Source organism: Myxine glutinosa, chromosome 12 (assembly GCF_964187855.1).
Source record: "Myxine glutinosa chromosome 12, kmMyxGlut1.1, whole genome shotgun sequence".
NCBI classification, from domain to species: domain Eukaryota; kingdom Metazoa; phylum Chordata; class Myxini; order Myxiniformes; family Myxinidae; genus Myxine; species Myxine glutinosa.
This window is the reverse complement of record NC_136272.1, coordinates 60,824,907-60,849,186: the sequence shown is the minus strand read 5'-3', so window position 1 is coordinate 60,849,186 and position 24,280 is coordinate 60,824,907. Positions and strand designations below refer to the sequence as shown.

General features: G+C 44.8%; 1 protein-coding gene across 3 annotated transcripts in view; it reads right to left on the bottom strand.

Annotated features, from left to right (window-relative positions):
• Positions 1–1,717: 1,717 nt before the first annotated feature.
• Positions 1,718–24,280, bottom strand: part of LOC137437451 (mitogen-activated protein kinase kinase kinase kinase 5) — a 176,132-nt gene continuing 153,569 nt past the window's right edge. For 2 of the 3 annotated variants that reach the window (XM_078766850.1, XM_078766849.1), the window contains 3 exons: positions 7,951–8,021; positions 5,414–5,469; positions 1,718–5,161 (listed from right to left, as the gene is read on the bottom strand). In XM_078766850.1, coding sequence (XP_078622976.1) covers positions 5,071–5,161; positions 5,414–5,469; positions 7,951–8,021 — 218 coding nt within the window. In that variant the 3' untranslated portion in view covers positions 1,718–5,070. Of the gene's footprint in view, positions 5,162–5,413; positions 5,470–7,950; positions 8,022–19,232; positions 19,355–24,280 lie in introns of those variants that run through there. The other variant, XM_078766851.1, reaches the window with a different exon arrangement.

The following is a 24,280-nucleotide window of genomic DNA, read 5'->3' as shown; positions in this document are numbered from 1 at the left end:
GTTGTTAGGGTTAGGGGTAGTTGTTAGAGTTAGGGGTAGTTGTTAGAGTTAGGGGTAGTTGTTAGAGTTAGGGGTAGTTGTTAGAGTTAGGGGTAGTTGTTAGAGTTAGGGGTAGTTGTTAGAGTTAGGGGTAGTTGTTAGAGTTAGGGGTAGTTGTTAGAGTTAGGGGTAGTTGTTAGAGTTAGGGGTAGTTGTTAGAGTTAGGGTTAGTTGTTAGAGTTAGGGGTAGTTGTTAGAGTTAGGGTTAGTTGTTAGAGTTAGGGGTAGTTGTTAGAGTTAGGGGTAGTTGTTAGAGTTAGGGGTAGTTGTTAGAGTTAGGGGTAGTTAGAGTTAGGGGTAGTTGTTAGAGTTAGGGGTAGTTGTTAGAGTTAGGGGTAGTTGTTAGGGTTAGGGTCAGTTGTTAGGGTTAGTTGTTAGGGTTAGTTGTCGGGGTTAGTTGTTAGGGTTAGGGTTAGTTGTTAGAGTTAGGGGTAGTTGTTAGGGTTAGGGTCAGGGTCAGTTGTTAGGGTTAGTTGTCGGGGTTAGTTGTTACGGTTAGTTGTCGGGGTTAGTTGTTAGAGTTAGGGGTAGTTGTTAGGGTTAGGGTCAGGGTCAGTTGTTAGGGTTAGTTGGCGGGGTTAGTTGTTAGGGTTAGGGTTAGTTGTTAGAGTTAGGGTCAGGGTCAGTTGTTAGGGTTAGGGTTATACAAAGTTGCGTTTTCAAAGTGTGTCAGTATACTAACATAATCATAAGACTTTAAACAAACAAAAAAATACCTATTTTGGGGGGCAACCACCCTCCCCCAACCCCATATACCTCCTAAGAACCCAATTTTTCTAATGCCTTGAACAAACATTGGCACATCATGGGTGGTGAAGGTTGTGGTGAAGTTTCATCGAAATCGTGTGTGTAGTTTCTGAGGAGAAAGAAAATACGTATTTTGGGGGGCAACCCCCCCAGAAACCCCTAAAGGGGGAGATTTTTCTAATGCCTTGTAGAAACATTGGTACATCGCGGGTGATGAAGGTCGTGGTGAAGTTTCATCGAAATAGTGTTTGTAGGTTCAGAGGAAAAAGCAAATTCCTATTTTGGGGGGTTAAACCTAGATCCACTTTGACCCCCGGTAAACCCCCTTAGACCCCGATTTTTTTTTAAATGCCGTGAACAAACTTTAGTCACAGCACAACAAATATAATTTGTGCCAAATTTGGTCACAATCCCGTCAGCGGTTTCGAAGAAGAAGTTTCAAGTGTTTACGGACGCATAAGCTCCCCCGAACTCAATTCCAGGTGAGCTAAAAATGGGTCGTGTCATCGAATGAGGGTTAAAGGTCAAGAAGCCGCTTAAAAGAAGAACACCTTCCAGGATCTTCCCATTTATTGTCTGAAAAGTTAATTTCCCAAAATGATACCGCACAGAGCAGTACAATGGTAACGATTACATTTAGGGGTTCACATCTACCTTCCGGGCGATGGTGCAGGTGATAACTCACCTCCTCTTGGCTAAAGACACCGTGGGATCTGTACCACCCACCAACGAATGCTAGCAGACAGGACACCCGGCTTAATATCCATCCGAGGAACGGTGCACTTTGTGACGCCAACGCAACAATCCGACAATTACAAGTCGGGTCAGGATTCGAACCCAGGTTAAGCTAACTCAAAGGTAAAGACACCTGGATCGTCTCTCAGACACAGCAAGCCTGTGGACACACAAATCAAGCAAGGGGATAACAAGGTTAACATCGATACTTTATTTTACAGTATGTACAGTTTCCATAAGTACATAAAAAACATCCATGCAGCCCTGCAGACGGAATTCCATTTGGGAACAAACGTTGTATCCCTGTGATTCCCCAACGTTAAAGGAAAGAAGGAAGAAAAAGAAGGAAGAAAAAGAAGGAAGAAAAAGGAAGAAAAAGTAGGAAGAAAAAGAAGAAGCGCAAAGAATGAGCCACAGTGTTTCAGTAGTGCTAAAAAAAAGCAATAAAGTAACTTTGTTTTTGTATTTACATTATGCTACACTAAACACAGGTGAGTGAGCGTAAAGTATAATGTTGAGAGGACACAACACAAGCGTGTAGTGAAACTGTCAACCTGTGTAGGTTAACGTGAGGGCAAAGGGCAGGTTGTACGACACAGGTGGACAAACAAGTCGGAAGGTTCATGAAAATGCATCGCTTTGCCCTCGATCTGAAATGCTGTTTGAACCAACGATGTGGCAGCATCAACATGTAACAGGTGTCCATTTTACCTGCGCATTCAATTTCACGAAAAACACAACGTCCCCACCCCCATTCAATCCCCCAAAAAGATTTCCGAGTTTGTAGTGAGAAGCAGAAAAGTTTCAATTGCGGAATTTAGGTTAAAAAGGAGAACTTTCACAAAATCATTCTTTGATGAATTCAAGGCAACAGGTCGCTGCACGAGACCAGGTGTGCACCTGTGGAGAACGAGACAAAGGCATTCCTGGGCTGCCCGAGATCCGCTATTCTGGGACGAGATGAATTATTTAAAGTGTGAAACACTAGAGATTTGAACGAGAGCGTAACGTTTGGGAAGTTCAACGTAACGTTTGGGAAGTTCACCGTAACGTTTGGGAAGTTCACCGTAACGTTTGGGAAGTTCACCGTAACGTTTGGGAAGTTCACCGTAACGTTTGGGAAGTTCACCGTAACGTTTGGGAAGCAAAGTATTTAGTGTCATTCGGTGACATCGGGCATCAAAAAACGCACAACCAGGGTGGCACAAAAAAAGGTAACCGAGAGGGTCTCAAGTGGTGTTTCCTTCTCTGAGACCTCGTTTTCTCAGTATATATATATATATATATATATATACACACACACACACACACACACACACACACACACACACACACACACACACACACACACACACACACACACACACACACACACATCACTTCTTCCTGCTCTTCTCCATCAATCCTCACGAGCTTTGTATTATTAAATGATAAAATGTTTTTTTGTAATTTTTAAATAAGCTTAAAATTATCCAAAAGGACCAAATATTTTCAATACCCACAAACCTCAAAAAGAAAGCAACTTCAGAAGTTCAAACACTATGGAGGAGCGATACAAATCGATACAAATCGATACAAATCGAAGCAGCGGTTTCCAAAGTTCGACAAACCCGGCGATTGATATTAGCATCTGTCACGTGACGAGAAAACCAAGTCGGAGCCATTGAGAGACAAAGCATTAATATTGGCCTCATACGCAGATCGCTTCTGGAAGACTTGGGCAACTGGATAAATGAATGAATGAAGTGAAAAAGCTTTTTGAGCAAAGAATACCCACAGACTAGAATTTTGAATAACTAAGACATTCTCCAATCACAACAGAAAAAAACATTCTGCAGGAAGAAGAAAAAAAAAAACTAGACCAAGTAATAAAAAGAAGAAAGAAGCAATAAAATATTATTTTTTATGGGTGGGATGGCTGGAGGTATAAGGAGCTATACATTTATTTATGCAGAACGGTGAGGGAGTCTAAGTTGAGAAAAAGATAAATGGAAACAAATGGAGGAGTGAGGAAGAAATGCGAGAGAGAGGTGGAGGGTATGGGAATCTGGGAAGTGGAGGGAGAGAGAAAGGAAACAAGTTTGAGAGGAAAGAAGAGTACAGTAGGGCAAACGGGCAAGAATGGAGCACTGAGGGGCAAGAACGGAGCACTGAGGGGCAAGAGAGGAGCGCCGAGGGGCAAGAACGGAGCACCGAGGGGCAAGACTGGAGCACTGAGGAGCAAGAACGGAGCACTGAGGGCAAGAACAGAGCACTGAGGGGCAAGAACGGAGCACTGAGGGGCAAGAATGGAGCACTGAGGGGCAATAATGCAGCACTGAGGGGCAATAACGGAGCACTGAGGGGCAAGAATGGGGCACTGAGGAGCAAGAATGGGGCACTGAGGGGCAAGAATGGGGCACTGAGGGGCAATAATGGAGCACTGAGGGGCAATAATGGAGCACTGAGGAGCAATAATGGAGCACTGAGGGGCAATAATGGAACACTGAGGGGCAAGAATGGAGCACTGAGGGGCCAGGCCAAAAGTTCCACCATATAGATGGCTATTTGAAAAATGTAAAATCTGGGGTGAGAACTGAAGGTTTGGTGATACACACACACAAACAAGTCTGATATAATGAAAAATGAAACCACTGTTGAAAACTTGATAACCCCACACATGCCCTCACTGTCCCCCGCAATCCTCCAAAATAATAGAATTAGAAAAATATAATTGAAGACTAGTGGGATGTGCCTGGTGGCCATTAGCTCATTCATAATTAATTGATTCGCACTCTTAGTTTGTTCAACTAATGGTTTGCGATGGATCCCCAGGTAAGCAGGTTATGGGTTCGGAGCACAGACAATTAATCGGTCGAAGTGATGGTGCTGGAAAACCAGTGACAAAGAGGTTGTAAAATTGCCAAACGAACCGACTGACACTGCACACTGCATCCATAAAAAGAGCAAACCTCATCACCAATACACAGGAGCATTACTGCTGCATTCAAAAAATGTCTTCCTTCTGAAAGTCCCACTAAGGTCTCTCTCTATTCTATCCTCAAATCCAAATTTGTTCAGCAACTCAAAATCAGAGTATGCTGGACCCCAAAAGCAGCAAGCTCGCCAATAATGCAACAAACTTAAACGGGTAACTTTTGACTTGTACTCCTTTGCAAGATGCAAGCCAGAAACAGCAGTTTGACACAGCCAAGTCTCCGCCCAGTAGCCAAGTCTCCGCCCAGCAGCCAAGTCTCCGCCCAGCAGCCAAGTCTCCGCCCAGCAGCCAAGTCTCCGCCCAGGACCCGAGTCTCCGCTCAGGACCCAAGTCTCCGCCCAGGACCCAAGTCTCCGCCCAGCCCTTGCTACTTTTTTGACTCCATATTCACATATAATTTGTATCAATCTATCCTACAGCATCTGAATTGTTAACCACCAAGTATTAGTTAAATAAGCACTTTTGCTGCTCTGCCATTAGGAACAGGATGGGTAAGGCGTAACCATGGTAAGAGAATGAGAAACACGACAGGCTGATCAGTGGTCACGTGCCACACTGCAATCCCCGAGGCCTCAGTAATTGCTATTCTCATGGCCAGCCAGGATGTACAGGTTACTCTGGGCTGTAAGGTCGTCTGTTGGCCGGCTCTCCAACACCACCACCCTACGACAATGCAGACAAATTTTTTAAAAATTAACCACAATAAACGAGCAGTTTAGATAGGTCAAATTTGAAGATTCTGACTTATTAATATCTAAGCAATATGCCCACGCATGTGCACACGATAAACCTCAATGATAAACCAATATGGGTCTACATCGCTTTAGTTGCCCAGAAATATCCCAAGATCAATGTACTGGCTGTGGTGAAAGGATGGGCGGCACAAAGTGTGACGTGTGCTCACAGTCAACCCACCTTTCGGAACCCAGTAGGCGAAACACGCGGCTCTTGTCACTTATTTCCTGTGTAACCTGCGTCACAGTACAAGAGGAAATGAAAAGGTCACAATGAGAGATTGAACTTTCAGCAAAGATGGAGGAGCTAAAACAAAAAACAAAGGTAGTTCATTTCCACCTCTCCTGATATCAATACTGCCTGGGCATCCTTCCACAAGCTTGCTCTCCCTTATGTGCACATTGATCCCATCGCATCTGTAGTTATCGTACCCATCCTATCCTCTCACCCCTGGTACACCAAATCCTGGGGTGAGGCAGCTGCTTTCAAACGACTTGCCTTCTCTTCCTGGAAGGCAAATCTGATCGAAGGCACCTGAGGTCATTCCACAAAGTGTGGACTAAGTGAGTGTCCACTCTCAGGAAATCACGAAAATGATATATGAAAAACTTCAAGTCTGAACTCTTAAACCTGTTTCCTTCTTCAAAGACCTGATGATGCCTTGCCAAATCTGTCTCTGCCTCTGCCCCCTCCATCCCTTCCCTCACTCCAAATGGCACCACAGATGACTGCTCACGAGAAGGCCGAATGCCTTGCCTCAATTCTGTGCTTGCTTCCAAATCTTGTGTACCCAACCCATCACTCCCTATACCTAAACTACCCTCCCATAGCCAACTGTTCCTGGATACTGTATTTTTCCCGTTTGAGAAAGTGAAGAGCTTTATGGCAAACCTCGACTCCAATTATATGACAGGCCCAAATGGCATCAGTACATGTCTCCAAAAACCTGCTCTGCTGCTCTTGCTCATCCTCTTTCTGCTCCATTCACTCAATCATTCCCTTTGGGTCAATTTCCATCTGCCTGGAAGTTAGCCAACATCACTGCAATTTACATAAAAAGGGTGCAAACAACAGATCTTATCTACAGGCATATTAGCTTGCTTCCATTTGCAAGGAAGGTCATGGAATGTATAATTGTAGTTGATATCAAATCCTTCTGTTTCACCAACAGCCTGATCTCAGATCATCAGTTCAGTTTCAGACCCGGTCTCCTATGCTGGACATGCTGCTTCTACTCTCCCAACAATGGATGGAAGCCCTCAATCACAAACATTAAAACAAGGCCGTCTCTCTGGACATATCTCGAGCATTGGAAACGGTCTAGCACCACGTCTTGATCTCCAAACTCTCTGCTTAGGGCATCCAGGACCAACTCCTCTCATGGCTCACCAACTTCCTCTACTCCTAGTCAGCTTATAGCTCTGAAAGGGATCTTCTCGTCTCCTCTCCCTTTCAAGACTGGAGTGCCCCAAATGCAGTGTCCTGGGCCCAGTCTTGTTTCTCATCTTCATCAATTATCTTTCTGATTCCTTCGAAAATCCTGTTTATCTCTTTGCTGATGATTCCACCCTCTGCCATTTCTCATCTTTCAGCCAGACAAAGAAGCCTCTTCCCTCACAGCAGATCTTGACACAATCAGGAGCTGGTCCAATATTTGGAGTATGTCTTTCAACCTGAACAAATCCCACACACTCACCCCGTTTCTCCGAAAGGACCGTCTGGCAAACCCTCCCATCTACTTCCTAAACAAGCTACTTGAAGAGGTTTGGTCAATCACACTTTTGGACCTCACCATCAGCCATGATCTTTCATGAGCAGACCATATTTCCAAGATGGCCTGCAAAGCCAGCTGCCGACTGGGCATCCTTCGTTGTGCAAGGTCTTTCCTTGGCCAATCTGAACTTTTGCCTTTATTCACAGCTTGATGGAGTACTGCTCTCATCTTTGGGCAAGCGCCCCTGCCTCACAACTTGCTCTTCTTGATGCCGTGGAAAACGAGTCCCTCAATATCACTGGGATCTCCTACAACGAAACCGAGTGTCTAGGCCTGTTACTCTCACATTGCAGGCAAGTTGGTAGCCTTTCCATATTCCCCCAACACCTTTTTGTTCTTGCACTCTCTGCCCTCTTGTCTCTGTCTCTCCCAGGTTTCTGCAGGGTGCACACGATCAGCCAGTAACCCTTTTCTTGTTAAACTCCCAAAATCCAGGCTCACTCTTGACCTCCACCCAATTGTTCCACTTCTCTAAGGCCTGTGGAACCAACGTTCCCAGTCTCTTCAATCCCATTCTTCCCTCTAGGGCTTTAAAGACTGCTGTTTACCACAACTCACCCCGCCCCCCTCCCCCCAACCTCCATCCAAAACCATGATTCTCTTCTACCCCAAATGACCCCATTCTTAAGAACTCCATTCTTCCATGTTATTGTGATTTTTTTCCCACTCCCCTCCATTCTTTACGTTTGTTAGATATCGGTTGGTTTGTTCCTTTTCTGTTTAATCCCCACCTTCCCCTTCCTCTAATTGTTGTTACATTCAGCTCGTGTGCAGCTTCATCACCCTCACGTGTCATTCTCCCCATCCTCTTGATCTCTTTTTCACTTCTACAACCCCCCACATCCCTCTCCACAATACTCAATCATTCTGAATTTATATTACTGGAGGTTCCAAGTGCTAGGTAGACCACACAATGCAGTCGGAAAGCACAAGATGCTAGTACCTCATTGGTGCGAAAACTGCGTCCCTGCATCCCATGCCTCCAGAAAGCCAGAACGCTGTCCTGCAGGCACACTGAAACGGCAAGTGCAGTGCTTTGCTTATGAGAGACTCAAAATAAGTTGCAAATGCCAAATAAATCTGGTCCTTATTTAAATATGGGAGCATGGACAATCTGAAGCTAGTACAGCACCTTCAGAAAGTATTGACACCCCTTGACTTTTTTCATATTTTGTTCCAGCCAAAATTTAAAATGGATTAAATTGAGATTTTTTTGTCACTGATCTACACACAATACCCCATAATGTCAAAGTGGAATTTCTTTTTACAACTTTTAACAAAATAATTCAAAATGAAAAGCTGAAATGTCGAGTCAATAATTATTTAACTCCTTTGCTATTATACTCCAAAATTGAGCTCAGGTGCATACAATTTCCTTTAATCATCCTTGAGATGTCTCTACAACTTGATTGGAGCCCACCTGTGGCCAATTCAATTATTGATTGGACATTATTTATAAAGAAACACACCTTTCTATACAAGATCCCACAGTTGACAGTGCATGTCAGAGCAGAAAATCCACCATGAAGTCCAAGGAACTGTCCGTAGAACTCCGAGATAGAATTGTGAGGAGGCATAAATAAGGGGAAGGGAATAAAACAATTTCTAGAGTGTTGAAAGTTCCCAAGAGCACAGTGAGCTCCATCATTAGGAAATGGAAAGAATATGGAACGACCCAGACTCTTCCTAGAGCTGGCCGTCTGACCAAACTGAGCAACCTGGCAAGAAGGACCTCGGTCAGGGAGGTGACCAAGAACCCAAGAACCCAATGACCACTCTGACAGAACTACAGAATTCCTCAGCTGAGATGGGAGAACCTGCCGGAAGAACAGTTTCTGTAGCACGTCATAAATCTAGGTTTTATGGGAGAGTGGCCATACTGAAGCCATTCCTGAGAAAAAGGCACATACAACACGCATAGAGTTTGAAAAAAGGCACGTGAAAGACTCAGAGAGCATGAGGAAAAATATTCTGTGGTCTGATGAGACATAAATTGAACTCTTTGGCCTGAATGCAAAGCACTATGTCTGGCTGAAAGCAAGCACAGTTCATCACCCATCTAACACCATCCCTACTGTGAAGCATGGTGGAGGCAGCATCATTCTATGGCGATGATTTTCAGTGGCAGGACTTTTTTTTTCTTTTTTCTTTTAAATACAGAATCGAGATTCGTGTAAGAGCTAACACATTGAACATGAAAAGATACACAGACACATACAACATGCAATGAAGGGAGCAGGAGACAAGAGGGGGAGAGAGGGAAGCACACAAGCACAACAACAGAAGAGAACAAGGACGTCGGTAGATCTGTGGAAGGGGGAGGGCTGAGGGAGGAGGGAGGGGTACACGGTATAAAGCAAATGAACACTTGCAGGAATTTCAGGAAAGAAGTTGGGGATTTAAAGAGGCGGATTTGGGGTGTTTTAACGGGGGTAGAAAAGATCAAGGTTTTGGATGGGGGAAGATAAGAGATGGTGGTGAACAGCTGTTTTAAAAACCTGGATGGAGGAGTGGGATTGATGAGAGTGAGGGAGTTTGTTCCAGAGGCGGGAGAAAAGAGGAATGAAAGAGTGAAGGTGAGCAGAGAGTCTTGATTTTGGCAGTTTCTCCAGAAGAGGGTTGCTGGCAGATCTTGTGCGTCCTGCAGGAATATTTGGGGGACAGAGCACAGACAGAGTAGGGGGAACAAGGCCGGAGAGGAGTCTGTAGAAGACAGAAAAACCACCTACCTGCCTGCGGTGAGAGAAAAAGAAAGGCCCTCAGAATCAGCTTCATCGCGGGAGATTCCAATGATTCTAAATGCTTTGGTTTCAACCGCGTGAAACCAAGCTGGATGTGAGGCAGAAGCACCAGCCCAGAGGGGAGAGCAGTATTCCATTGAGCTGCGGATGACTTGGAAGGATACTCAACTAATAAGAGTAAGGATACTTGTAAGGACTGAGACACTTGAAAGGATAAAGGGAATAATGAATGGAGACAAATACATGCAAGTCCTTGAGGAGAATTTTTCAGAGTGCCAAAGGCCCTCGACTGTGATGAAGATTTATGTTCCAACAGGACAATGACCCCAAGCATAGACCCAAAGCAACACTGGAATGGCTTCAGAAAAATAACGTGAAAGTCCTTTGGTGGCGCAGCCAAAGCCCAGATTTGAATCTCATTGAGAATCTGTGGAAAGACTTGAAGATTTCTGTTCACCGACGCTCCCCTTCCAACTTGACAGAATTTGAGCAAATCTGCAAGGAAGAATGGGAGAAACTCCCCAAATCCAGATGCGCAAAGCTGATACAGACATACCCAAGAAGACTCGAAACTGTCATCACTGCCAAAGGCACTCCTATGAAGCAATGACTCGGGATTGAATATGTAAATTAGATATTTCTGTATTTCACTTTTAATTATTTTGTAACAATTTCTAAAAATAAAAAATATCAATATCAATGAAATATCAATATCAGATCAATATCAATGACAAAAAACATATCAATGAAATCTATTTTAAATTTAGGCTGTAACAAAATGTGAAAAAGTCAAGGGGTGTGAATATTTTCTGAAGGCACTGTAGGTAGGTCTGGGATCGCACACAAGAGGTTTCAGCACATAACTTGGGCAGGAGGTTTCTATTTTTGGGCAGCCTATGTAGGTTTTCAATAGATGGGTACATATTTTTCAAGAAACAGTATTCACCTCCTGCATATACTTTTGCAGGCATGTACTGTAGTTTTGGGCAAACAATCCAACGTTTGTATAATAATCCTTTCCCATATATGCTGTTTTTTGGTGGTGACATGATATAATAGCAACATAAATAACCTAAAAGGAGGAAATGCGAGTTTTTTTTTGATAACTGTGTAGCCTCTGACAGAAAAAAGCATTGGGAAAACCTTAGTCACATGCTTGAGAGGCAAAACATGTCATGCGGTGAAATCCCTCAGCGGCAGTGCTGAACAAGCAGAACAAAAGATCTTTGAGCAATCCTGGCTGGAGGATGCCTCTCGTGACCTGCTGCATGCCCAGGCATGAATCGGTTTGTTGCATCAAAGTTGATGGTAATCCAGCAACTTATTTGACCACTCATACAATCCACCTGCATGCTGCCCTCACTGTATGTTTTCATTTTTTAAGGGGTGAAGCTAATTGACAAAAACATGTTATATAAATATATATATATATAGTCACGTGAAAATGTAAGTACAGTAGTACACCCCATGTAAAGTTTTGACTTTTTCAACATATTTCAACATACAGCTATTTGATCTTCATTTCAACAATATTGATAGATACAGGTGATATAATATAACAAATATCATGAAACATTTACATTTTGTAGTCCATTGTATAATTTAAATAAACATAAATGCAAATTTCGCATGTGGAAAAAGGAAGTACACCCTTGGCTGTAATAGGTGGTATTGCCCCCTTTGGCAGAAACAACCTCAAGTAGGCGTTTCTTATAAGTTATAACTGTCTACCACTCTCTGACATCGACTGGGAGAAATTTTTGCCCACTCCTCCATGCAGAATTCTTTCAGCTGTGCGATGTTTGAGGGGTTTCTTGCATGCACAGCTCGTTTCAAATCCCCCCACAACATCTCGATGGGATTTTGATCCGGACTTTGACATGGCCATTCCAGAAACCTCTATTTCTTTCTTTTCAGCCATTCCTTGGTGGATTTACTGGTATGTTTAGGGTCATTGTCATGTTGCAAGGTCCACCTTCGGTTGAGCTTCAACTTTCCGACAGATGGCCTCACATTATCCTCAAGCACCCTCTGGTACAATTAAGGATTCGTAGTGGATTATATGATGGTGAGCTGCCCAGGCCCTGATGCAGCAAAGCTGCCCCAAACCATAATACTTCCACCACCATGCTTTACAGTTGGTATCAGGTTCTTGTGGTCAAATGCTGTCTTTGGTTTTCGCTAAACATGTCTTCTGGTACTGTGGCCAAATCGCTCCACGTTTGACTCATCTGTCCAGAGCACATTATTCCAGAAGTGCTGGTCTTTGCCTATGTGTTCATTGGCAAGCTTTAGTCTTGCCCTGATGTTTTTTTCTGGACAGCAAAGGTTTCCTCCTGGCACACCTCCCATGTAGATCAAATTTGTGCAACCTCTTTCTAATGGTAGACTCGTGCACTTCGACAGCAACAGTGGCAAGAGCTACCTGTTGGTCCCGTGATGACATTCTGGGGTTCTTAGAGACTTCTTTCAGCATCTAACGGTCTGCTCTCTGGCTGAACTTGCTGGGGCGGCCTCGCCTGAACAAGTTGGCAGTTGTTTAGAATCTTCTCCACTTGTAGATGATCTTCCGGACAGTCAAATGATTGATTTCAAATTGTTTGGAGATCTTTTTAAATCCCTTCCCAGACTCGTAGGCATCTATAACCTTCTTTCTGAAGGCATCAGAGAGCTCTTTTGATCTCGGCATGGTGACGCTGCACACTTCAACAACAAAGAGCAAACCAAACTATATGTCTGAGGTTTAAATAAGACAGGTTCCTCCAAGATCCTATCCAACGATGTCCGAATCATTTGCACCTGAGCTGGTGCACCTGATTCTAATTTTAGGTATTTGAAGTAGTGATAAATGTAGGGCTGTACTTACTTTTTCCACATGCGAAATTTGCATTTATGTTTATTTAAATTATACAATGGACTACAAAATGTAAATGTTTCATGATATTTGTTATATTATATCACCTTTATCTATCAATATTGTTGAAATGAAGATCAAATAGCTGTATGTTGAAAAAGTCAAAACTTTACATGGGGTGTACTTACTTTTTCACGTGACTGTATATACATATATATATATATATATCCAAATATATGTGCAGTTCTCCAGCTTTCAATGAGCGCAAGTAATGACGTCACTGCCATGTACATACGCTCTGCCTGTCAAGCTCTCAAGAGAACCCTCTGACAGAGCAGAATTTTGATCTTAGTTCAGATACTGTCATAAGTGTATGTAAAACTCACAGTTACCGACCTGGTTTCGCCCTTTTGGGGCTCATCAGGGCAACGCAGTGAGTACTGCATACACTTATGACTCTGAAAACCTTTCGGTTATATACCAGTTACTTTGCGATTTCATACCATCAGTGGTGAACCGCCATTAAGGTATCCCATCCAGCTATGCTGTACCTTAATGGGAGCGATAAGTGCCATCTGCCACATGGCACATTACCTCTGGTATCCACTCATTATATGGAATCCCCTGGATGCAGCCGGGAGCAAACCAATCCAAATATATGTGCAGTTCTCCAGCTTTCAATGAGCGCAAGTAATGACGTCACTGCCATGTACATACGCTCTGCCTGTCAAGCTCTCAAGAGAACCCTCTGACAGAGCAGAATTTTGATCTTAGTTCAGATACTGTCATAAGTGTATGTAAAACTCACAGTTACCGACCTGGTTTCGCCCTTTTGGGGCTCATCAGGGCAACGCAGTGAGTACTGCATACACTTATGACTCTGAAAACCTTTCGGTTATATACCAGTTACTTTGCGATTTCATACCATCAGTGGTGAACCGCCATTAAGGTATCCCATCCAGCTATGCTGTACCTTAATGGGAGCGATAAGTGCCATCTGCCACATGGCACATTACCTCTGGTATCCACTCATTATATGGAATCCCCTGGATGCAGCCGGGAGCAAACCAATCCAAATATATGTGCAGTTCTCCAGCTTTCAATGAGCGCAAGTAATGACGTCACTGCCATGTACATACGCTCTGCCTGTCAAGCTCTCAAGAGAACCCTCTGACAGAGCAGAATTTTGATCTTAGTTCAGATACTGTCATAAGTGTATGTAAAACTCACAGTTACCGACCTGGTTTCGCCCTTTTGGGGCTCATCAGGGCAACGCAGTGAGTACTGCATACACTTATGACTCTGAAAACCTTTCGGTTATATACCAGTTACTTTGCGATTTCATACCATCAGTGGTGAACCGCCATTAAGGTATCCCATCCAGCTATGCTGTACCTTAATGGGAGCGATAAGTGCCATCTGCCACATGGCACATTACCTCTGGTATCCACTCATTATATGGAATCCCCTGGATGCAGCCGGGAGCAAACCAATCCAAATATATGTGCAGTTCTCCAGCTTTCAATGAGCGCAAGTAATGACGTCACTGCCATGTACATACGCTCTGCCTGTCAAGCTCTCAAGAGAACCCTCTGACAGAGCAGAATTTTGATCTTAGTTCAGATACTGTCATAAGTGTATGTAAAACTCACAGTTACCGACCTGGTTTCGCCCTTTTGGGGCTCATCAGGGCAACGCAGTGAGTACTGCATACACTTATGACTCTGAAAACCTTTCGGTTATATACCAGTTACTTTGCGATTTCATACCATCAGTGGTGAACCGCCATTAAGGTATCCCATCCAGCTATGCTGTACCTTAATGGGAGCGATAAGTGCCATCTGCCACATGGCACATTACCTCTGGTATCCACTCATTATATGGAATCCCCTGGATGCAGCCGGGAGCAAACCAATCCAAATATATGTGCAGTTCTCCAGCTTTCAATGAGCGCAAGTAATGACGTCACTGCCATGTACATACGCTCTGCCTGTCAAGCTCTCAAGAGAACCCTCTGACAGAGCAGAATTTTGATCTTAGTTCAGATACTGTCATAAGTGTATGTAAAACTCACAGTTACCGACCTGGTTTCGCCCTTTTGGGGCTCATCAGGGCAACGCAGTGAGTACTGCATACACTTATGACTCTGAAAACCTTTCGGTTATATACCAGTTACTTTGCGATTTCATACCATCAGTGGTGAACCGCCATTAAGGTATCCCATCCAGCTATGCTGTACCTTAATGGGAGCGATAAGTGCCATCTGCCACATGGCACATTACCTCTGGTATCCACTCATTATATGGAATCCCCTGGATGCAGCCGGGAGCAAACCAATCCAAATATATGTGCAGTTCTCCAGCTTTCAATGAGCGCAAGTAATGACGTCACTGCCATGTACATACGCTCTGCCTGTCAAGCTCTCAAGAGAACCCTCTGACAGAGCAGAATTTTGATCTTAGTTCAGATACTGTCATAAGTGTATGTAAAACTCACAGTTACCGACCTGGTTTCGCCCTTTTGGGGCTCATCAGGGCAACGCAGTGAGTACTGCATACACTTATGACTCTGAAAACCTTTCGGTTATATACCAGTTACTTTGCGATTTCATACCATCAGTGGTGAACCGCCATTAAGGTATCCCATCCAGCTATGCTGTACCTTAATGGGAGCGATAAGTGCCATCTGCCACATGGCACATTACCTCTGGTATCCACTCATTATATGGAATCCCCTGGATGCAGCCGGGAGCAAACCAATCCAAATATATGTGCAGTTCTCCAGCTTTCAATGAGCGCATGTAATGACGTCACTGCCATGTACATACGCTCTGCCTGTCAAGCTCTCAAGAGAACCCTCTGACAGAGCAGAATTTTGATCTTAGTTCAGATACTGTCATAAGTGTATGTAAAACTCACAGTTACCGACCTGGTTTCGCCCTTTTGGGGCTCATCAGGGCAACGCAGTGAGTACTGCATACACTTATGACTCTGAAAACCTTTCGGTTATATACCAGTTACTTTGCGATTTCATACCATCAGTGGTGAACCGCCATTAAGGTATCCCATCCAGCTATGCTGTACCTTAATGGGAGCGATAAGTGCCATCTGCCACATGGCACATTACCTCTGGTATCCACTCATTATATGGAATCCCCTGGATGCAGCCGGGAGCAAACCAATCCAAATATATGTGCAGTTCTCCAGCTTTCAATGAGCGCAAGTAATGACGTCACTGCCATGTACATACGCTCTGCCTGTCAAGCTCTCAAGAGAACCCTCTGACAGAGCAGAATTTTGATCTTAGTTCAGATACTGTCATAAGTGTATGTAAAACTCACAGTTACCGACCTGGTTTCGCCCTTTTGGGGCTCATCAGGGCAACGCAGTGAGTACTGCATACACTTATGACTCTGAAAACCTTTCGGTTATATACCAGTTACTTTGCGATTTCATACCATCAGTGGTGAACCGCCATTAAGGTATCCCATCCAGCTATGCTGTACCTTAATGGGAGCGATAAGTGCCATCTGCCACATGGCACATTACCTCTGGTATCCACTCATTATATGGAATCCCCTGGATGCAGCCGGGAGCAAACCAATCCAAATATATGTGCAGTTCTCCAGCTTTCAATGAGCGCAAGTAATGACGTCACTGCCATGTACATACGCTCTGCCTGTCAAGCTCTCAAGAGAACCCTCTGACAGAGCAGAATTTTGATCTTAGTTCAGATACTGTCATAAGTGTATGTAAAACTCACAGTTACCGACCTGGTTTCGCCCTTTTGGGGCTCATCAGGGCAACGCAGTGAGTACTGCATACACTTATGACTCTGAAAACCATGTACATACACTTATGACAGTATCTGAACTAAGATCAAAATTCTGCTCTGTCAGAGGGTTCTCTTGAGAGCTTGACAGGCAGAGCGTATGTACATGGCAGTGACGTCATTACTTGCGCTCATTGAAAGCTGGAGAACTGCACATATATTTGGATTGGTTTGCTCCCGGCTGCATCCAGGGGATTCCATATAATGAGTGGATACCAGAGGTAATGTGCCATGTGGCAGATGGCACTTATCGCTCCCATTAAGGTACAGCATAGCTGGATGGGATACCTTAATGGCGGTTCACCACTGATGGTATGAAATCGCAAAGTAACTGGTATATAACCGAAAGGTTTTCAGAGTCATAAGTGTATGCAGTACTCACTGCGTTGCCCTGATGAGCCCCAAAAGGGCGAAACCAGGTCGGTAACTGTGAGTTTTACATACACTTATGACAGTATCTGAACTAAGATCAAAATTCTGCTCTGTCAGAGGGTTCTCTTGAGAGCTTGACAGGCAGAGCGTATGTACATGGCAGTGACGTCATTACTTGCGCTCATTGAAAGCTGGAGAACTGCACATATATTTGGATTGGTTTGCTCCCGGCTGCATCCAGGGGATTCCATATAATGAGTGGATACCAGAGGTAATGTGCCATGTGGCAGATGGCACTTATCGCTCCCATTAAGGTACAGCATAGCTGGATGGGATACCTTAATGGCGGTTCACCACTGATGGTATGAAATCGCAAAGTAACTGGTATATAACCGAAAGGTTTTCAGAGTCATAAGTGTATGCAGTACTCACTGCGTTGCCCTGATGAGCCCCAAAAGGGCGAAACCAGGTCCGGTAACTGTGAGTTTTACATACACTTATGGACAGTATCTGAACTAAGATCAAAATTCTGCTCTGTCAGAGGGTTCTCTTGAGAGCTTGACAGGCAGAGCGTATGTACATGGCAGTGACGTCATTACTTGCGCTCATTGAAAGCTGGGAGAACTGCACATATATTTGGATTGGTTTGCTCCCGGCTGCATCCAGGGGATTCCATATAATGAGTGGATACCAGAGGTAATGTGCCATGTGGCAGATGGCACTTATCGCTCCCATTAAGGTACAGCATAGCTGGATGGGATACCTTAATGGCGGTTCACCACTGATGGTATGAAATCGCAAAGTAACTGGTATATAACCGAAAGGTTTTCAGAGTCATAAGTGTATGCAGTACTCACTGCGTTGCCCTGATGAGCCCCAAAAGGGCGAAACCAGGTCGGTAACTGTGAGTTTTACATACACTTATGACAGTATCTGAACTAAGATCAAAATTCTGCTCTGTCAGAGGGTTCTCTTGAGAGCTTGACAGGCAGAGCGTATGTACATGGCAGTGACGTCATTACTTGCGCTCATTGAAAGCTGGAGAACTGCACATATATTTGGATTGGTTTGCTCCCGGCTGCATCCAGGGGATTCCATATAATGAGTGGATACCAGAGGTAATGTGCCATGTGGCAGATGGCACTTATCGCTCCCATTAAGGTACAGCATAGCTTGGATGGGATACCTTAATGGCGGTTCACCACTGATGGTATGAAATCGCAAAGTAACTGATATATATATATGTATATATATGTATATATATGTATATATATATATATATACATACACGCCATTTTCTCTCTCTCCCTCTCATTCTCTCTCTTACCCCTGCTCTGCGGGGAAAAATGGCCTTTAACGGTAAATATATATATATATATATATATATATATATATATATATATGTATATATATATATATATATATATATATATATATATATATATATATATACAGTGGTACCTCGGCTTACGAGTGCCCCAACGTACGAGTTTTTCGGGATAACGAGCCGTCGCTCGGGCGGTTTGTTGCTTTGGGATACGAGCCGAGATCCGATGTACGAGCTCAAAAAATTTATTTTTTTGAATTTTCCGGTTGTGGCTTCCGGTTCCGGTCACGCGGTTATCTTGCCGTGAAAGCATCTCTGCTTGGATATAAAACACAGCAATCGTCGAAATACATGAGCGAGGAATCTCCCTTGCTCAGCCGGTGACGTCATCGGCGGGGATCCCCGCCTCCAGAGTGGCTGGTCACGTGAACCGCCAAAGCGTGTGTCGCGCGTGCGGGTATAATGAGCTACACCTGTGGATCACGTGACCACGGAAGCACGCCTCGCTTGAGAGGCATGGCTTTCGGTTTGCGTTTTGCTTTATAAGGCGCGATAAATGGGCTTTTGAGTGTTAGCGGTTCATGGCGTTGACGGTTCATGGCGGTTCATGGCGGTTGACGGTTCATGACGGTTGACGGTTCATGACGGTTCATGACGGTTCATGGCGTTGACGGTCAAAAACCCATTACATCAATTTACCAGGCACTGTACAGTAAGTACAGTGGACACCAAATGCACGGTGGAAGGCTAGAAGTAGAAGATCGTCCAAGACAAGTGAGAATAAGCCATACTTTGGAGGAGATGACGTCATTCGCTGGTCCGATAACCAAAGATGTGGTATAAAAAAACCAGGTGAGCTAACAATGCAGCAATGAAGGAATTCGGCCAAGGCACCGGGCACACAACGACCTACCTACATCGAAAGACTCAATGCCAATGGTGACAGAAGCCAAGACGGCCGGCTTAAACACCGCCGAAAGACCACGGTGTACCAACTTACGATGCAGAACATCTTGCACTTAATATGATGACAACAGGTGCCATCCTCTGACGTACCATTACAGGTACAGGTACAGTACACGTGAGCACAGAGCAAAAGTTCACTGAAACCGAGATTAAGAAAAAAGAAAAAACACCTCGTGGTCCGTGCTCGATATCCGAGTTTCAATCTTTTCAAACACATGATGCTCTCGGTCACGGTATCTCCTGCGAGCTGCTTCTCCTTCAACCACACAAACAACAACTTCTCCATATCTTCATGGATAGAGGTCCGGAGCTTTGAAATAATCGTAACGCCCTTGGCTGGCGTTATAGCCTTTATGGACTCCTTCTGCTTCAAAATCGTACATATCGTAGAAGGAGTACGATCGTACTGCCTCGCCAAGTCGACAACACGCACACCTCACCTGGCATGCTCTTCTCCTCTGCTTAATAAAACCAGTTTATTTCTTTACATTCTCTTGTATTATGTACAGTATATACGAGGTCGTGCTTGTTTATACATTATTTGTTATTTATAAAGTACATTTTTGTTATTTAAAAGCACCTAACAAAAAAAATTGGTGTTTTTTTTTTGAGGCTGGAACGGATTAATAGCATTTCAATGCATTTGAATGGGAAAATTTGCTTTGACTTACGAGCGATTTGGCTTACGAGCTCCGTCACGGAACGGATTAAACTCGTAAGCCGAGGTACCACTGTATATATATATATATATATATATATATATATGGTATATATATATATATACGGTATATATATATATATATATATATATACCGTCAGGTCGACTCCATATGATGAGTGGATACCAGAGATAACGTCACCGCGTGGCAGGCGGTGCGTATCGCTCCCAGCAAGGTGCAGCAGCAGCTGTATGGGACACCTTGCTGGCGGTTCTCCACTGATGATATGAAGGTCGCATAGTGACTGATATATATATATATATATATTGTTGCGGATTTGAGAATCATGCACGTTGGTAATTGTTTGTAAATATCACCCTCTGTAAATAATGTAATAATTCCTTGTAAATACCTCCATTAATTGTAAAGATCAAAGGTCATCCCCTTAGTTAGTCCATCGCCACGTAGAAAATCATAGGACCTTCTAAATAGTTATCTCTTTATTATATGTCAGTATAAGGCTCTGTTTTTCCACTAGTTCATTGCATTGCACCAAATCAAATAAGATAGGTCCACTTGAAGGATTTCATTTCCCAGCAAAACTCTCTCTCTCTCCGTGCAAAACAGCTTGACAAGCGTGGGGTGCGCGCCCTCTCAACTGGCCCTGGTTTGAAAGCGGCGTTCGCCGCCATTGTGAACATGTGCTCCGTGCTCTGTTTGGACAAGAAGGGCGGGGTTGCCGAGAAGAGACAAGCCCGTGGCTCGCCAAGGGGGCGGGGCTGTTCAGCTCTATGCCAAAATACGGCTTCAAGCCCGTGGCTCGCCACGGGGGCGGGGCTGTTCAGCTCCATGCCCAAATAAGGTTACAAGATCGTGGCATTGCCATCGAAGGCCACAAAACAGAGCACGGGGGCGGTACCCAAACGGCCGAGGGCGTGTCACGACCCTGCTCGATATATGCGTGCGACGATCGCACACAAAAAAGGCTGGTACGTGCTGCTGCGTTGGTTCAAGAGCTGGATTTTGGTTCAGAGCTGGTACGAGAGCTGGGTACGTGCTGCTGAGTTGGTTCAAAGCTGGAGCTGGGTTCGAGGTACGAGGAGGAAGAGGATCTGGAGAGGAAAATCCCAGTGTTACCGACAGAGAGAGAGAGAGAGAGAGAGAGAGAGAGAGAGAGAGAGAGAGAGAGAGAGTCGTGGGTCGGAACGGAACCTCGCCAGCTGAACAAACCTTCTGCCATTCCTTTCATCCCTCATTCGTGTGAGTCTGCTCGTCGTCTGTCCTCTGTGTTGTCTGGGGTATAAGTTAGGCCTGTGTAGATAAGCCAAAAATTGCTCTGTGTCTTCTTCTTCTTCTTCTTCTTCTGTAAATTACTTTCGTTTCTTTCCTTCTCCTTTGGTTTCTTTGGTTGTGTAAATAGTAGTTAATAAATATCTGTTCCTTCACTTTGGTTTTCTTTCCCATCCGATCGCTTTCGTCCTGTCCCCCATTGATATACGTGGCACGATTTGGCCAACGCTCAGGATCGGGTTAGTAATTGTTAAATGGCTCGAACTCCGGGTTGCTAAAAACCGCTCGGCAACTAGTCTATCTAAAACCGTGGTTCGAGCGGGAGTCTCTTCCCTGCTTCACGGTCAGGAGTGGCACTCAGGTCCTTAGGACTTTTCATTGACCAATTACCCTGGCTGCTCCCGACCGGAAGGAGCGTTGGGATTTCCAGGACTCACGTCAGTCAGTAAGAGACAAGGGGCTGACCCCCCCTTGGTAAGGGGAAAAGGGCCGACGTTGAGATCCGTAACAATATATATATATATTATATATATATATATATATATATATATATATATATATATATATATATATATATATATATATATATATATTGTTATGAATTTGAGAATGGTGTTTTTTTTGTGTTGTAAAATATCACCCTCCTTCCTCCAGTTGTTGTGTATAAAGGTCAAAGGTCGTTCCTGTAGTTATTTCATATACCACACGTAGCCAATCATATATCCTTCTATACAGTTATCTCCTTATTCTATGTAGGTTAAGGCCTTGTCTTCCATTAATTAACACTCCATTGCACCAAAGTGGAATAAGGTAGATTCCCTGCACATCCCCCCTTTCGTCAATTGCCAACTGCATTTGGCGGTTGTCTGCAATTGCCGCCATTAAGCATGTGCTCTGTTCGGGGAAGAAAGGCGTGGCACCTCATCGTCATCAAAAGTTGGAGTCAGAGAGCCCTTAACCACCAATCAGCACCGCGGTGAGCGAACCGGTAGGCGTGCCCTCATAGCCCGCGGCTTGATTCTGGGGAGGGCAATAAAAGGAGGAGTGAGGGACTGCTTATGGAGATGAGAAAGGGATCCCCACGAGCAGATGCGTCAGGGAGAGAACCCATCATGCAACGCCCCCACGAGATACGAGAGAGAAGGCAGATGAACCGGTGGAGAGCACGCGGCGCATGAGGCGGAGGAATCCCTGAAAGAGCAGCGGCACGCAGCAGCTTCAGCCACAGCAGCTTCGGGTTTCACCGGCAGTATCGACCGTGGCCGCGAAGGAACGCGCCGTGCGAGACCGATCAAGAGGGCGGCGGCTGCTCCCTCCCGGCCCAACCGTGCTTCAGTCCGAGCTGAACCTTCCTCTCCCTCCAGCCATCCACCTCCTGCCATTCCTGTCATCGTCCCCCGTGTAAGTGTGCTTGTAGTCTGTCTTTGTCTTGTCCTTGGGGTATAAGTTAAGCCTGTTTCGTTAAGCTAGAGTTTCACTGTGTCTCCTGGCTCCTTTCTGTCGTTATTTTCTTATCCTTCTTTCTCCTTGGTTATTTTGATGATTTGTAAATAATAATAATAAATTAGATTTGTTCTTCCTACCTTGCCTTTCTTTCCCTTACATCCTTCATCTTTGTCTTTTCCCCACTGACAACCTGTGGCACGATTTGGCCAACGTTTCAGGATCGGGTCTAGTCATTGTTAATAGTTCGTGCCGCGGTTGCTTAAAACCGCTCGGCAATTAACATCTGTCCGTGGTACGAACGGGGCTGTGCCACCGGCCTTTCCGGAGGTCGCTGTACAGCGCCAGGGACCACGTCGGTCAGTTATAGAAGAGGGGATTAATCCCCCCTCTAAGGGGATCCGAGGCCGACGTTGGGTTCTGCAACATTTGGTGTCGGGAGCGAGATTCGGACCTGAAGCGCTTAGCGCGCTCAAATTACGAGTGGCCCAAGAATTGTGTTTTATAAAATCCTAAATTTAAAAATCGTGCCATGGATGGTCAAGGCGACGGGATGCCGGTGGGGGAAATAAAAGAGGGGTTAGGGGTAACCCAGGACCTCGGGGAAATGTACGTGGGAGAAATGGAGGAGGAGAACAATGAGGAGGTGGTTGAGGAGGTATCAGGCGCACAAAATGGTGCCCTCCCGCACGTGGTTTCAGCGGCACCAAATTTAGCCGCACCCGTGACCGTAGCAGCACCGGTGGATTTAAACCTTTTTATGATGCAAATGGAGGCCCTTATGGCCAAGAATAGTAAGCAATTGGGAAACCAAATCGTAGGGTTGGAAAGCAGAATGAGGGACGAAGCGCGGTGTACCAGTGAGCAATTAAGAGACGGGTTAAACAATAAATTTGAGGGGTTAGACAATAATTTTAAGGGGTTGAACAATAAGTTTGAGGGGTTGGACAATAAATTTGAGGAGTTAGGCAACGGGATAAAAGGGGTGAAAAATGGGTTAACGGGGCTAGAAGCCAGGATGGAAGACAAATTGCGGGAAAGAGGGGAGCAATCCGCCCGGGAAATCAAACAGATTGGGAACCAGATAGAGGAGGTGAAAATCGGGTTGGAAGGTAAACTGGATGCTCAGAGGGATGAATTGGAACAGATGAGGGCGGCATCCACTAAAGAGATGGGAGAAATGGGGGAGGAGATAAGACGAGGTGTAAGCGAGGATGTCTCGAGGGTACGCGAGGAGGTAAAGCGAGGTGAGGAGCGTATGGAGAAAGAGGTGAGAAGGGGGACGGCAAAGTTACAAGGGGGGCATAGAGGAGTTGACGCAGGAGGTGGAACAGCTGACGGTGGGACAAAAGGAACTAGTGGAGCAGGTAGAAAAGAACACTGCGGTACTAGGAGGGTTGAAAGCGACACAAAAAGAAATCAAAAATGAATTAATAGCGACGAAGAGGCAATGTCGGATGGTACAGGAGGGGTTGACAAAGAGGTTGGACGAGATGACGGAGGCAATGGAGACAAAGGACCGGGAGGTGAGGACGCACATAGAAACGGTCCAGGTGGCCTTAGAGGACGAAATTGAAGAGACGCACCGGGAAATAAAAGAGGTGAAGCAAAAGTTAGAGGAAGTGGAAGAGGGGGTGAGTGAAATTAAGAAGAGACGGAGGGAAACTAAGAGGGAGATAAAGGAGGAAGTGATGGAATATGTGCAAGGTCGGTGCTCAAATCGTGATGGTGTGCTTGCTAACCAAATAAAGAGTTTGCAGGTGGCAAAGGAGGTGCGGAGACGAGGTGCC